This window comes from Loa loa, assembly GCF_000183805.2.
Source record: "Loa loa unplaced genomic scaffold supercont3.87, whole genome shotgun sequence".
NCBI classification, from domain to species: domain Eukaryota; kingdom Metazoa; phylum Nematoda; class Chromadorea; order Rhabditida; family Onchocercidae; genus Loa; species Loa loa.
The window spans coordinates 129,902-145,827 of record NW_018108267.1 but is presented as its reverse complement, the minus strand read 5'-3'; the positions used below and the strand labels follow the sequence as shown (position 1 = coordinate 145,827).

The window sequence follows — 15,926 nt, the reverse complement described above, 5'->3', positions numbered from 1 at the left end:
GTATATATGTAAACATTTTAATTAACTTTTCCAGATGTTTCATAAAAACAATCACAAGGAAGTGGAAGTTTTAATGATTAAAAATTTGAACTTTCTTTAGTGATCATTGTAATTTGAAATCTGTGCTTTAATAGTTCAACATACTGGAACAGTTTGCTGTCAACCTTTACCATTGATTTGAAAGAAGTGATGATTATCTTAAAAAAGAATGAATAATAGTTAACAGGGTAAATTTACGGATAATATTTGGACAATTTTCAAATTTACCCACTTCACCATTTGAAAATAAAAGATCTGTAAGGGAAGCTTGCTAAGTTACAAGGCTGAAATTGTTTTCGCTTCTTTCCGGATCATTTGCCGGAAACTTTTAAGACCAGACTTTGTTATCTCATTTTCAGCAATTTTCCATTCTAAAAACCGTTCAAAGAATGACACTGCATACTTGCTATATCAAGCCTTTGATTTTCAGGCTAATTAAAGCCCTTAATCACGTTAGTTGTAAATCAGATCTTTGATCATAGGAGGATTATCGACGATTTTTTTTGCCAACAACTTCGGTAGAATTAGCCTAACTAAAAAAAAAAATAACCAATCGTTTTATTCGATATAAATTGAATCTTTGTATAGATTTAAGTAAAATTAAACTGCTAAATTTAGTATAACAAATTATTCATCCACCTGAAATTTGAAACCATTTTTTCATTCATATTTAAGAAAATATTGAATTAGTGAATTTATTTTTTCCTCTACATTTGAACAATATTTTTGTGAAAGATTAAACTTTGACAGAACAAATATTTTACAAAGAATGTCATCAAGACAAGCACTTGAAGATCGAAAATTGAAGTGCTGTAACATCGATGGATTGTGTCTGTGTCTGTGTGTGTGTCTGTCTGTGTGTGTGTGTGTGTGTGTTTTCTGAAATTCGACGAGAGGAGCATTTGGGCAATGAATGATTGATAGCTTTTCCCATCCCAACAATTCCGTTATTTTACAAATAGGACGACATATGGTTGGAATAAGAAGATAAGATCGTAGTTAGAAACCTTATGGAATTCTGATAGGAACCGGAAGGTTAAACACAATTTACCGCATCTTTTATTAAGAAGTATTACATTATTGTTATCCGATTATCGAATTCTAAAATTACTTATAACAATGATTAAATCCTATTTTGTAGGTAAAATTGAGATGAGGAGAAGGACACATAAACTGTCACAAAGAGATGTTAGTATGCATACGTGAAGCCATATATCTCCATGATAACCCCGATGGAACTTACTAAACTTCCTCCTCTAATCCTGTATATATATATATATGGAATGAATACCACACAAATCAATCGAACAGGAATACAACATCCTTTCCGTTATCAATCAAATATTTCTTCGTTCTACTAAATGAATACCTTCCGGAGAGTATATCCCGTAGACGAAACTCTTATATGTCAATCATTACGGAATCTATCAACAAATTGACAATCAACTATTATCAAAGGTAACAACAAAGGATTAATTAATTAATAATGTTGCTTGTTTATTGTACAATTCATTTATCACTACTTATCAATTTATCGTATGCTTTACATACTTCTCTTTCCTGTTTTTGTTATTACATTCGGAATAAACCTATATCGTTGATAAATGAAGTCAATAGATTAGCTTTCCCGATATTTGTCGCATACCAACAGTGGGAAATCAGATTCTTCTTTTTGTGGTAAGTTGAAGTAACGAAAATGTCACATGTTTGAGGGAATGACTGCAATTCCGGAAAGCAAGTTTTTGCAGTGAGTAAACATATTTTTATCTTTTAAATTGCTTGTGATTGTTGATGAAGTTATCTCTCACATATGAGATGCATGCCATTTTTATAAATTTGACAGAAGGAATGAGAATGAAGACTGAATGATTAATTCTTTTAGTTTTGATTTCATCAACAAAACAGTGGAAAATTTGAATGTGAATGAAAAGTTTTGAGATTTTCCCAAATTACGACTTCTAAGCTTCATTGCTATTTTAGAAATGAGTGAATTTAAAATAAAAATAGCCTTAATTGTCCATCAATGAAAATATCAATGTGTTTGATCGATCGATCGATCGATCAGTTAATCAATCTTGATTTGGTGATGAAAATTTAGTGATAGCAAAATTTTATTTTTTATTAAATTTTTAAAAACAGCTTAAATATACAGTCAAACATTGTCAAATTTGTTAAACAAAAATACAAAAGATTTTTTAATTTTAATAGAAAATGAGCTAAAAATATTCCATTTTATATGCCTTCTGAAATATGAAATTGCTAATATTATCAGAGTGAAAAATTCATTTCAATACATGACAAATGTACCTGACAGAGAAGAAAAGTATTCTTTCCGTTTTTATTTCAAACAAGAAAGAAGCTGTTCGAAAACATGGTAGAAGTTGGTCAAACTTTCTTCTAATTTGGAAAGTTGAATTTTAATGTGGTTTCAGGATTTCAGGAATCGCTCTTCCTGATCATCTTACTCGGTTGAGGTTTATTTACATGAAATTTCTCAATTCAATTAGCAATTTTTACCTGGTCCTAAATGTGATAGATAAATAGTAGAAATATAGGAAAATTTGAATCTGAGGATGTATAAAATGATAAACAAAATAAGCGTTTTGATATAAGGAGTGCTACTGAATGGAAACTTATGGAAATTTCCGAATTCAGGGAAAAAAAAATGCTAAGAATAGGATGTACAAAAAATAAAAACTTATAATTTCGCGAATAGAAATGGAAAAAAATTAGACTAATTCGGTAATTTGGACTGATATTGAAATAAAGAGCTTAATCCAATGAGTTAGCTTAATGACTATATATGCACAAACTGATAAGCATTCCTAGAAAAGTTCAAAGATGTTGAGGTTTACAGGTAGTGTTTGCAGGTAGTGAGCTAAAATATCATTCAATTTTCACTGGGGTCATCAAGGTCAAATCAACAGTTTACAATGTAAATTTCCCGAATGAAATGCGCGGAAAAACAGATGAAAATGCGCAGAAAAACAGGTAGATATCTATAACTTACCTTGTGTTCACATGCACCTTAATTTTTGTAGTGGAATTTTTTTCGATGACTTTCTGCTTGGGTTAAAAGCACTCCTTCATTATATTGAAATGCTTATTTTTGTCATTCTTCCTCATCAAAGGGTAGTAGACATTTTGGGGACAAAGATTTTTTTTGGAGACATATTTCCTGTCTAATAATAATATTGTCTCAAAATTTCGTCACAGAAAGATGTATACATGGAAATAGAAGAGAACAGATATGAATAAAAGAAAATCCTTTTGACAATTTCAGAGTTTTTAAATGAGTGAAGCAAATGCTATAAGAATACATCGGCGTCTTTTTTGATTTTTATGAAAAAGGAGTCGTAAAATGGGAAATACCTGTAATTGATAAAATAACTCTGAAATTTTTTTTACAGTTAATGACACGGAGACAGTTTTTCTCTTCCTATATACGTGCAAAACTGCAAACGTGATTACTGTAAGACGGAAATATAAGAGTATAACCATTTGATAGTACCACGAATTAAAAAAGTCAAAATGCTGCTCAGAAGCAGTATGGATGCAAAAGTAGTTTGAAGTCATTTTCGATGATGGGATGGCTGCCACACTTGTATTACTCCCTGATTTAATTATATCCGCGAAATTGCTGTTTTCTTATATATGCTAAGGTCTTTAAGCCCACTTGCTTTTGCTTAAAGATCCTAGGCTTCAAATTGATAGACCAGGTTCGTTGCGCTAGCCTTTCTTCGACATCATACCGCACAGAACACGCCTCTTACTCTAGCACACTTTCTCCAATTTCGAGAAAAAGATCATCGACGGAACCTCTTGAGACATTTTCTTAAAACTTATCGTATTCTTCTGGGCGTAAAGCTCAACAGACGAATATAAAATGAGCGAAATATAATAATGCAACATCAAAAGAAATACTTTGTTTCAACGAAAATTTTGAAACAAAAAAAATTAAATTCTTTTTTGCTGAATTAGTTTGAAGATTATCATATCAAAGAAGTGATGGTATTTGGAAACTAAAAATTTATCCCTATGCTATGAATAAACGTGAAGATATTTCGTGTGAGAAAAAAAAAATTAAAGAATCATATGTGAATCAAAGTAAAGAATCATAAGTGTATAGTGATATACTAATTTGCATAGAACTGTATATATGCTAATTTTTGAATCACATCAACGAAGGATATATTCAAACATCAGAATAATAACACTCTTTTTTTCTGTTGTTCTTGAGATTGCTATCTTTCATTTTATTTTATGTTCTGAAATTTAGCTTCACGAATGGAAATGAAGAATTCGCAATTCTATATCACATTGCACAAGATACCTTCAAGAATACAAAAATTTATTACTTTACTCTGCATGTTATTAGAATCATTTCGATATAAAATCCCAAACCGAACATAGATGAATCGATCCAGCAATCGATGATAATTCTTTTTTTTGCTAGATATAGATCTACCCTTATCCAGCAAAAGACATAACCGCTAACTTCTTTGCATAGATGTTTTAAGTAAAATAAAGCTCAGCTTTCTTCATTAGCTGTTTTTCACGAATTTCAAGTGCTGACTGCATGTAAAGTCGAACTAAGCAAGTATTTATTGAGTAATGCGGAAAATAAAAAAAGAAGCAACACATTACATTTTTACGATAACTCAGCACCATGTGAAAAAAGCTTGTAATTTTGAAGTCAACAATCAGTACAGTTATTATCACTTTATCAATCAGTCAGTGATATACTAAGCGTATAACATGAAGGCGAGTCGAATGATACAATAAACGCTTGATAAATACAAGAAAGACATAAATAGAACCGTAAGTTATTGAGGAACTAATGAAAGTAATGATTAAAACTATTAAAGTATTTTAAACATGTAATGAGTTTTTTTACTCCCAAATTTTAATATTTCACCGGATGATAAAGATGATGCTAGAGGAGGAGGAGGAGGAGGAGGAGGAGAAGCAGCAGCAGGTGGTGGTGATACTAAGCTTTTTTCGGATGGAAGAGCAGACGTACAGGAACTACTGGGTTTCGATGAATTAGTTCCAGTAATTCGTTCCTGCAAAAAATTTAGTCTTCACCTGTCATATTTAAGGAGTTAACCATAAAAACGGTGATTTTATACAGCCATTAAGATTGCAATTTTTGAGAGTAGCTTATTACCCAAACGTTCAGCACAGACTTATACTATGCATTTTGACGAAATGTCAACAAATGGCAACTAGCGATGCCAATCACTTTTCTAAGGATGATGTGATTCTGGATGCCAAGTCTAATTGCACATTTCAAAGTGATGTATTTACATTTTCGATTTTCTGAAGGTTTCATCTTATACATTTAGCTACAGATAAGCCACTAGGCAGAAGTACCACTAAAATAGAAATGAAACTCATGCAGTCATAAAAAATCATCCCAGGATCAAATTTTGAATCTAAATCAGAAAACTCTTAACATACACTGGAGGTAGATCCATCAAACGCTGACGAGAAACATCTCCTCAAATTGAATCTTTCAAACAATGCTGTATTAACACCAACATTAAGTACTGGTTCGCAAGCTGAATAACCACATTTTGCATAAAATGCTTGCTTATTTTCACTGGATAAATAAGCCTGGAAGAAATTTAAGCATTAGGATGACTTTATGCAAACTTCCTGATAACGGTACTATTTTTTGTACAATTACTTTTTACAATTCTTGAGAGTTGAAAACGACCGCAAAAGCGGTTTACCTTCCTGAAACCGAACTTTCTCGCTTCATTTTCCAGCTGTGCCATTAGCCAACGACCCAAACCTTTACCTCTTAAATCATTATTAATGATAACGGATTCGATCCAACAACTTTGCGATTCACCCAGAAGTGGACATAATCTTCCATGACCCACCAACTTATCCGTTTTTTTGTCGACCATAACAAATGACATAGGAGGCGTTGAATTAAGTGACTTACGTTGCGTGTTTTCACGTGCACCCACGCTTCGTGGCCATTCCTGAAGTCACGTTTCGAGTTAAAATTTGATAATAACGAAGTGCAGTGAAGAAATTCGGATAACATTTAAAACAAGTTAACCTGGTTGAGTAATTCGATACATTCGGAGCACAGATTTTTTCTCTCCATCAGTGGCACAAAGATATACTGTTCACTGAACATTTATATTCGCAACAAAGCTTAAATTGCTTGCTTAGACTGGGGTTAAAGTTCAACGGCTTGAAACCGACAACTGGACATAGCATGGAAAACCGGAAAAAATTAGGACGGAACAGGAATGCACTTGCCCAAACCTGTCCATCATAGAATTCGTAACATTGATTAACCGCAAAGTGCCAGTCGTCCCGTTTAAGATTCCATCCAAACATTGATGCCTGGGCTGTCATTCTGCTCATTGCTAATGTTGATGTCCTTAGGCCCTGGTTCTTTAATTGCAGTACTATTGCCAAAAATTGGGTAAGATGACGATATCTTCATGCTGTTTGTTACCATTCAAACGATGTTTGTAAAAAAATTAGATAATTTCACAAGTCTGTACGAAATCGTTTGCACTCCATTAGCAATATCGATTTCAGTTCGATCAAGGAACTTGTTTGTAGTCTATACTGATGAAAGTTTCATTTTATAGTTCAATGTGTATGATAAACATTCCAGAGATTTGCTGAGAAAAGTTTTAGTTTCTTACGTTGCTAAGCGTAACTATATTGGACTAAGTAATGTTATGACTTTCGTGTGTTTTTCTTTTAAAACTTACCAGTCAGAGATTTTCAAGCGTGACGAAAACTTGTTGGTAATCCTCCAAGTGTCCGATATTCAATGTCATCAAACATGCTCGCAAATAACTATTTGAAATGATTGAAATCGTTGGTAGTAGAGGAAGTAGATATATTCATTTGCACTTGAACGACCATAGGTATTCGGCAAAGAATTAAGTGGAACTTAATATAAATAAGAAATCTTCGGGATAGTTGATGTATGCTTCGTTGGAAAGGAAGAAAAAAGAACGTTTGCAAAGACATTTCTTTTTTCTTTTTTTTTGCAACGTTTGCAAGATATTAAATTTTGTCTTATGCAATAATTATAAAATTTTGATTGCAAGTAGTAGTATGGAGAATTTCTTGATATTGATATTCTCATCATTTTATTACAAAACTCATATTAATTTAGAGTTTAGTGCTCTTTTTCATTGCTCAGATTCTGTAATTTAGAGAATTTCTATCGATTATAGCGTTATATATCTTATGACGAAGTTCTTTTGGTATTTGAGGATGGCTCGGTGTTGCTTGTATTTATGGATTTTAAGGTGTCATGTCCACAAGATGATATTAAAAAATGGATGAGAGATCTTCAGCATCGAGTTCAGTGTCAAAACTCTCTGCTGACGAGAATAACATTGAAGTTGTACTTAATCCGTCTTCTCCCAACGATGCTGCTTTACAGGTTTATATTGGCAAAGATTTCATTTAAAGGTAGTCAAAATGAACATTTGCAACAAAACTTTGTCGCACTTTTTCAGAACTACTTGAAACGATTGTCTTAGTTCTTTTCTCTAGAAATTTCAGTAATTCACAAAAGTTTTCAGAATATTTCATCAAAAGGAACCTCAGATAGCAGGTTATTATGTCTTATGCAAGGAGGAAAGAAGGGATCACTTGAACCTTGTTCTGATCAAGAAAAAGAAATGAAATTACTTCAACTTTCGAGTCAGCTACCATGTTGCAGTACAACGGGTATCTTCATTCGCTTACAGTTTTACTGGTTTTTTAATAATTTATAATCAAACAAATTTGTGAATAAGAGACATGCGAGCGTGTGCTTTAGTTTGAGAATTTTCCATTGCTTAATATAAAATTTCCTCCTTATTCTATGCCTTATCCAGCTTTTGAAGGATTTGTAAAAAATGGATTACGACAAGCGACCAAAAGATGTCAATCATTTCATCAAATGTTTTCACAAGCATTTGAAAAAAACATTTTATTTTTTTCAGTGTTATATCATTATTAGGACAAAACAGAATTTGAATAATGATCATTTTCAAAATTCGCTTACTTATTGTATTTACTGAATATTTACGTTTTCTTAACTTCTTATTGCATTGCCTCTTAATCATTTATTCAGTCGGTTTGTTGCATTGGTCTTATCCTTGTGTGTTTCAGAAATTGCCACAGATTTTACTGATAAAATCGTTTTCGACCCAAATGGTTTGTTCATTCCATGGGAACTATATTGTTATATGGGATTTGATTTATTACGACCGCTTGCAAAGTTGCAAACACTGCAAAATATGAATCTGTATCATGCAATACGTATGTTTTACAGTTTTAAAAGTTTTGCTTCCAATTACCTTAAATTTAATGATTTCGGCTTTTTTCTTCCAGGAAATGAATTACGACGACGAGGTAAAAATGGTGGTCTCGAAATGTTGGACATTGCTCGTGAAATAGCAGTTCCAGTATGTTTTATTTGAAAACTTTCATATTGAGAACTTATATCTGTTTCAGATCTTATGTTAAAAATGTAATGAATAATCGAAGATTTTAGCGGGACAACTTTAATGAGAAGAAATCTTTCCTTGCGAATATTTCATTTTTATTTTAAAAGTGCTCTTAAATCCAATTTCAGGGTTATTTTCGTGAAATTCGAGCTCTGTGGAACAGTTACAGTGATGCAGTGGAGAATGATTTCGAATTTGCTTTCATACGGATTATATCTTTCTTGCATTGGGCTAATGTTAACATTCATTCACTAACTGATCTTGGACCACTGAATGTTGAGAAGGTATAGATTGTAGTAAACAATCATAAATTTAAGGGATTAATGACAGATTTGAAATGATAAAGAAAGCTGAAATCAAATAATTTTTTTGCAGCTCATGTTGTGTTACAATTGCCGTTGGGGTGAAACATCCACAGCACGGAAACGCTTTGACTCAATCATGCGCCAGATATTGTTCGATATGAAAGACTTATTAGCTTTGCGAAGTTGGTGTGGTGTACTGCGCGAAAAAACAGTCATTGATTTAGCAATGATTCGTGCGGAGTACCTTACGGTTTTGGATCTTGGAACAATGGTAGCAAAGGTGAATAAAGAATGTTTTGCTTGCTATTTTTACCTATTCCGGAAAACTTAATTGAAACCTTTGAACGTCCATGTCTCATCTCACGTGGTTCCTTATTTTAATATTAGCTTTCTTCGAAATCGTTATTGATGGTTTATCCATAATTAAGGAAAAAATTTTTTACTTTACACTACGATGCGCATAAAATGTGCTCCATAGAATTTTAGTTGAAGAGGAGTGATTTTAGTCATGAAACTCTTTGTCCACAAACTTCAGCTAGTGGGATATGTCTTTTTGGGATTTTTTGGAGAAAATGCTTGGAACTCCTGATTTTATGCAAACGTTTGCTATTGTTTTATTTTAGTTGCGTTCGTCAGCTATATTTTTATAGGGACCATTTAAAAAATGGAATTTAAAGGAATTGTTTCCGAAGCTAAGAAATTTGGAAGATTTTACATGGCTCAATTGTGATGTCCGTACCTTAGTTTATCTTGTATCTGTCAACTCTTTAAAACGATTGGTAATTTAATCATTTTCTTTTTCGAAATTTTTGCTTGTGATGAAATTACTCTTTTCTTCGATGACGGTTTACTATTGTAGGTATTACATATAACTAAGTTCGATCAGATATTTTTCGATCAGTTTTTCGCACGATTTGGTTTTGATGTCGGTGCAGATTTGAGGTAAATTTATGGGTTTTCCAACCATCCAGTTTAAATTTAACAACTTGGATAAAAATGTTTTCATTGAAATATGTCTCCATATAAACCAGCTAGATGATTAGACTTTAACGGTCACTGAAATACATTTTTTCTCAACTATCTCTTGTCTCTGATACCTTTTATCAGAATTAACACTGGGCACTGCTTTAGTGATTTCCACCGTAGATTTTCCCGTTTAAAATTCATTCAGATTTTCTTTATTAAGAATCTGTTCATATTCACTTTCATACTCTGTGCTCAAAAAACATAGTCTCAGAACATAGTCCGTTCACTTGGATTTCTCAATGACTTTTTTGAGGAAATCTCATGATGTCAGTTTTAGTCCTATTAGTGACGTTATTTTATTTCATATTAACCTTACCTTAAAAATCTAATACTTATGATTTAAGCAGCTACGGGATGAGATGGCTTGTGTTTTTTTCAATGTTAATTTCAAAAAATCCAGTCTATGCAGGGAGTATATTTTGCAGGGAACCAGAAGATAATGAGACAGGAAGGCAGAAAATCCTTCCTTTGACGCAACAACGTTTTATTCATGATGATCCTAAGTCTTTCTCCAATATTTCTGTCTTACAGTATAGAACTCAGGAAGCGCCGTCATTATCCACTTCCTTAGTACAGTCAGCCTTCACTGATTTAGTTCAGGTGTTGATGATACTTTTCAAATTAAATTGAGTTCCCATTGCCCACTGAATTTGGGTTACCAGCTAGAGGGTATTAGTGGGAAAAGTTGTTTACCATAAAATTTACTGGCGCTTTTGATTTGCAAATTTCTAAAGTGAGTCTATATTCAGGAGAAAGAAACTGGCGATCGGGTTTGGTTCTCCATGAAACCACCAACAAAAAAAGTGCATCTTGATTACGCTGCTCTGTCATTCACTTATGCAATCTTGCAATCCGAAGAATGTTATTCAGGAAACTGGTCTAATAAAGGTATAGGATTTCAAAGAAATTTCCTTTCTGTAATTTCAGTGAATCACTTTTGCATCTGAGATCATAACTTTCTTATGAAATCTATCAAAATCATTTGCCGTGCAGTTGTGTTTACGAAGGGTAAAGGAAGTTTGCGAAAACGAGGAAGGTAGAAAGCAATGTTATTTTCCATTTCTTTCCCACTTTCCTCAGTCGTGAAGATAGTTTTCCCATTTTGAAATACTTTTAAACTGTTAAATCTATAATAGTTTTGCTACGTTATTTCCAGTTTCAGTTCAACTGCCGCGACCTGAAAGATTTCTTGTCCCATTGGTAGTAATCAAAGCCAATACAGTTGTTTTAAATCTTCCGCCTACTTCGGTAATTTTTTATGCTAGTTTTAACATTTTACGTATTCAGAATTTTCTGTATAAAATTACTAACATCTTGTATTTGCCAGTATTGACCTCTCACTAATCGACAAGGAGTAAATAGTCTTATTTTCTGCGTTATTGTTGATTTTAAGGCAATGTAAATTCTCTTGTAAGGAGAGTGTTCTTTATATTGCCGGATTAAATAGAAGTTAAAGAACATGAAGAAAATACTTACTGCCTTGTAGTTCCTTTGATTGTTTGTTTCAGCATCAGCTAAGCTTGCTAAATTTGGGATCACCGAAAAGGAAGTTCAGTATTGGATTTCCAAAAGAAATCTGCGCAAATATAAAACCAAATCGAATATCATACGGAAGTGTTGTGCAAATTCTTGAAAGTGGACCGGGAATGGTTTGTTGTTTTTCTTTAACGATTTCAAACTACCGCATAATGAGGTATGACACAGTTTAAGGTACTGCAAGTTCCTGTATGCTTATAGCGATGACAAGACACGAAACTTACTCTTTAATAATTTTCCGTTTAGGGAAGAAGCCATCATTAAAGAGGATAGTTCGAATCTGAATTGTTTTTGATTTTACTATTTATCTGCAAGAAATAAGGCCAGAAAAGAATGAATGAAAAAATTTTGATTTACGATAATTCTCCAAGTGAATATTTCAAACTATGATGTGATAGTTATGAAGGCTTTCCCTGTCAGGCTGATCACAGGTTCACGCCCGATGCTCATATCTTCAATGAGCTAATTTATAGTGGCAATATATTCTGAACAATTTTTTTTTTGAAAATAGTCAAAATACAAGATGATCAAGTCTCTAGTCCTGAGCTTTTGTAATCAGCTGATAGAGCTTGGATTTTAGTTTTCCATTAGGAAAGGTACTGAATGCCTGCTACAAAATGTTCTTTCTCATTGTTTTTTGACATGTATCTCAAAAAACTTGCTTGAAATTTGCATTTCAGTTTGTGGAGGAAGTCGAAATTCATGTTATGTTCGATTATTACCGCAAGGAACGAGTGATTCACTTGTTTAATCTAGCCATGATGAAATTCTTTCCAAAAATTTTGCGTCTTCATTTTACTGCTGCTGGGAGAAGTATGAAGAAATACTATAAATGGTATTTTTTCTTTACATTTTGGAATTTTGTCGACTAATTTTGAAGTCCATATTTCCTAGAATTTTTGTTGAAGTCTTTGTAAGATCACCTTATAAAAACTCTGTGTTCGACATCTTTGCTGTTTCAACTGTTGTATCAACAATTGATATCAAAATATGACATTAACAGTATAACTGTTTTAACTGAACATGTTTACTATGACATACTAATGTTTTTTTCTTGCGAATTTACAATTTTACAGGCCACGTTTGGTATCAGATAGCACTCTATTCCTGCGTTTTTTGACGGTTTTCGAGCTAACTCTTAACTGTTTGACGTTTCATGTAAGTTCTTATATTTTCTATATTAGAGTTTTAATTTCTATTTATAGTATTAATCTCCTAATAAAAGGAAAGTCATAAGTGCATAGTTTTTCATGCTTATCATACTTTGAAGAGAAGTTCCAGTTATTTCTTCGAGAAATAAAGTTAATCTAAATCTAGCTTTGACTTGCAGATTCCAAACGTGACTTCTTATTCTTCAATGCCAGAGCTTAAAGAAGTTTATGTAACATTATGTGGTCTTCCACACAATGAACATGCGACGATTCGAAGCGTCATGGAATTCTTCCGATTTTTCATGCAACCAAAAGACAATCTCAAGACAGTCATATTTCGAACCAATGCACCGCAAGTTTTCACGTTTTTTTTGTCCGTTGATTTCAGTCGGGAAGTTTTCCGATTCATGTTCATCAAATTTCTGATCAGACATGCGGCATAGTACTATTAGTGGGATCTATTAACAGTTTTATGAACTACGAAATAATTTGAAAAGTCAAGCTTTTTTTTGCTACTTTATATCATCTTCCAGGGTGGAATTCTTTTGATGCGTTCCAACGAACAGAGTTTTTGGCGCAAGAGTTAACGCCTACAAAAATTCGATCCCACTTAAGTCAAAAATCGGTTCTCTCTGATATGTGAAAACAGTGTGCTGAGTGTGTATCCGCTTGTGGCATGAATATTTTAATGTTCCAGATACTTTTTTGCATTTTTCGAAACGTTATCATTGGAGACAGCCGGGGTCGCCATGAATTGCATACCTATTCGACTGGAAACTTTGGGAATCGTGTGCTGCGGTGAGTTTAAAAAATTTTAAATTGCTGTTCTTGAACTGCAGCTCATTAAATATTACGTAAAGTTCTAAAAATTCTTAAATTGCATGGAGTATGGGACGAGGTTTTTTTCTTTTCAGTCTCCACAACTGGTAGAGGATTTGACTGAATGATTGTCATCTTAAGATGAAAGATGGTTCTTGTTGCTTTTTCAGTTCCTGAAACGAAGACGCAAAATCTGTCGAGTTGCATATGTAATGCAATTGAAAGTATCCGTCATAATTTACGAAAACAACTGAAGAAGCTAATTTTGGATGGTCGAGTTTGGGGTGCACTTTCTGCCGAACATTTTGCATATGTTCAGAATCTTTTACCAGATTGTACGTTGGAAGCAGAGCTCGCGCCAGATGACTGTAAAGATCTTAAGGTTGGTTCAAAGTTTTTTTTAAGTGCCAGTGGACAAATTATTTATCTTTTATCTTAATTCATCAATTATTATTATACTTCTGTCACTGCTTGATCTACTATAGTTCTCTTTTTCTTTCCATATATCAATTTATAGTTTTCGCTGTTTGTATCCAATACATTCAGTAAACACAAGTGCTTTTCCTAATCTTCGTCCATGTACACACATGTCTACTTCATAATTTATACTTCTAAATCTTACATCCTAACTGAATATGTTTACTATAACATACTAATGCTTTTTTTATGCAATTTACAGTCTTACAGGCCATGCTATATGATATCCAGATAGGGAATTAGGCCTATCAAAAAAAAGTTAACTTACTTTTCAAGACCCAGAAATAGGATAAATTGAACCAAACGAATAAATGGCTTCTATGTTTGCCTTCGAATAAGCTCTTAATTGCATTCCGGTTTCATCTTTTCAACTGGGATTTTTCATTGTTAAGAACAAAAGAAAATTCTAGCACCATAAATTCCTTGAGATTTCACGCCTCTTAAAGCTGCGCAGTTGTAAGCCAAATATGACCGAACATAATTGGTTAGTGAACTGAAGTAAATCTGTTGTGGAAGATTTATGATATAAGTCGTATTTCAAGAAAAAAATAAAATTTTTCTTTTTTGAAAATCTTTGTTGCCAAGTAGCCAGACGCTCAACTTGCTGATGAATTACGCGAAATAGTTCGGGAATAGGTATGACAAACTTCGTTTAAGATTTCATACAGCGATTTGCTATATACGCTTCTATCATTAAATGGCTGCACGCCGCACTGAATGATGATCAGTCTTGAATATTGTCAAAATATTTTGAGGCTAAATTGGCTGCAGTTCATTTCTATGATTTCGCAGTGATTTAGCTTAGATGAGAAAATTATTGATGAGCTTTGAATTTCTAACTTTATTGACAACAGCAGGCTTTAATTTTATTGGTAATATGAAGAATCCACCAAAAAGTACTTTGTATTAATATGTATTTGAACATAACGTAAGTAATATGCTAATCAATTTCATCTACATTCTACTTTGGTAAACGAACATCGAACATTGCTTACTGTTTATCTGTGTTTGTGTTACTTCGAGAGTCTTATTTTCTAATGTAATTTTAGTATGGTCGTATTTATGGAAGTGATGGTGTCAGAAATAAGAATACTGATAATATTTGCAACGCAGACAGTAGTGAATCGGAAGGTAGCGAATCTCGTGAGTTGTTTCAATGTAATGAATATAGGGAAACTACGTGGTTTCAGTTTTGCAGCATAAATTTGTTCATTTCATTTTTTTTCTTTTATTCTGAATATTTTGTTGAAATATTTCAGCAGCATTGGACGATGGCGACGAATGTTTAATGAGATCTGATTATTCTGATACCACGGAAGAAAAAAGTGAAAATCGAACATTTGCAGAAATTTTCGCCTCGAAAGTTAAAAAAGAAGGTCTGATCTTCCGTGAATATAATGATAAGTGGTGTAATTATGTGGAATAGTAAGAAAAATGAAACTGTTACGAATAGCCGTGCATTTGTATGTAATGTTCCTCTGACATTTTTAGGTGGTTTGGGGCTTTTGGATGTAGAGAAAGGAGAAATTGTGAACTAAAAGACGGGGAATGATTTTGATTTCTAATGACGGTTCAAACTGCTCTTTTCAAAAGTGTTTTACATAGTTTGATATATTAACATAAATAAGAAGTGTATAGCTTCAATTATTAGTGATATTTTAAACAGGAGAACCATTTTTGAAGTTTATATATGACAAGATAACAAATTTGGGGCGCACCTAGGAATGCTACTACTATTTTCTACTATTTAGATAAACAAGTATTAGGGCACCGCCACCAAAAATTTCTTTCATACAGTAGAAGCGTTTCCATCTTTTTCGCACTAATAATGAATTGGGAATTAAGTGGTTTAATAACTATTGAAAATAGATCCCATATGAGTGACTTATGAATTTCCTTCTGATGGTAATACATCTTTTTTTAGAACAGTTTAATACTTTGATGAAATTAGTTTAGACATATCTCGTAGGCGAAACAAATTTACTAGTCGATCTCGGTCCAGCAGCAGAGAGAAAATTAACGACAATACTGTGGAACATTCGTCGCGAAGAAAAGGTTTCAGTTATTCATCTCTTACTTTTCAT

General features: G+C 33.0%; 2 protein-coding genes across 2 annotated transcripts; one reads left to right on the top strand and one right to left on the bottom strand.

The window, feature by feature from the left end:
- Nucleotides 1–4,901: 4,901 nt before the first annotated feature.
- LOAG_05435 (acetyltransferase) lies at nucleotides 4,902–6,420 on the bottom strand (the record flags this gene model as incomplete). Its single annotated transcript, XM_003140972.1, has 4 exons — nucleotides 4,902–5,105; nucleotides 5,503–5,658; nucleotides 5,778–6,035; nucleotides 6,328–6,420. 4 exons carry the CDS (start codon nucleotides 6,418–6,420, stop codon nucleotides 4,902–4,904), a joined length of 711 nt encoding a protein of 236 aa, XP_003141020.1.
- A 909-nt stretch (nucleotides 6,421–7,329) lies between these two features.
- Nucleotides 7,330–15,380, top strand: LOAG_05434 (hypothetical protein; the record flags this gene model as incomplete). Its single annotated transcript, XM_020446851.1, has 20 exons — nucleotides 7,330–7,474; nucleotides 7,617–7,764; nucleotides 8,191–8,340; nucleotides 8,413–8,486; nucleotides 8,657–8,812; nucleotides 8,904–9,113; nucleotides 9,484–9,612; nucleotides 9,693–9,775; nucleotides 10,285–10,459; nucleotides 10,609–10,747; nucleotides 11,022–11,107; nucleotides 11,368–11,508; nucleotides 12,076–12,230; nucleotides 12,472–12,553; nucleotides 12,726–12,898; nucleotides 13,244–13,344; nucleotides 13,536–13,747; nucleotides 14,892–14,985; nucleotides 15,102–15,218; nucleotides 15,334–15,380. The coding sequence occupies exons 1-20, from the start codon at nucleotides 7,367–7,369 to the stop codon at nucleotides 15,378–15,380; spliced, it is 2,580 nt and encodes an 859-aa protein (XP_020302855.1). The 5' UTR covers nucleotides 7,330–7,366.
- Nucleotides 15,381–15,926: the final 546 nt, after the last annotated feature.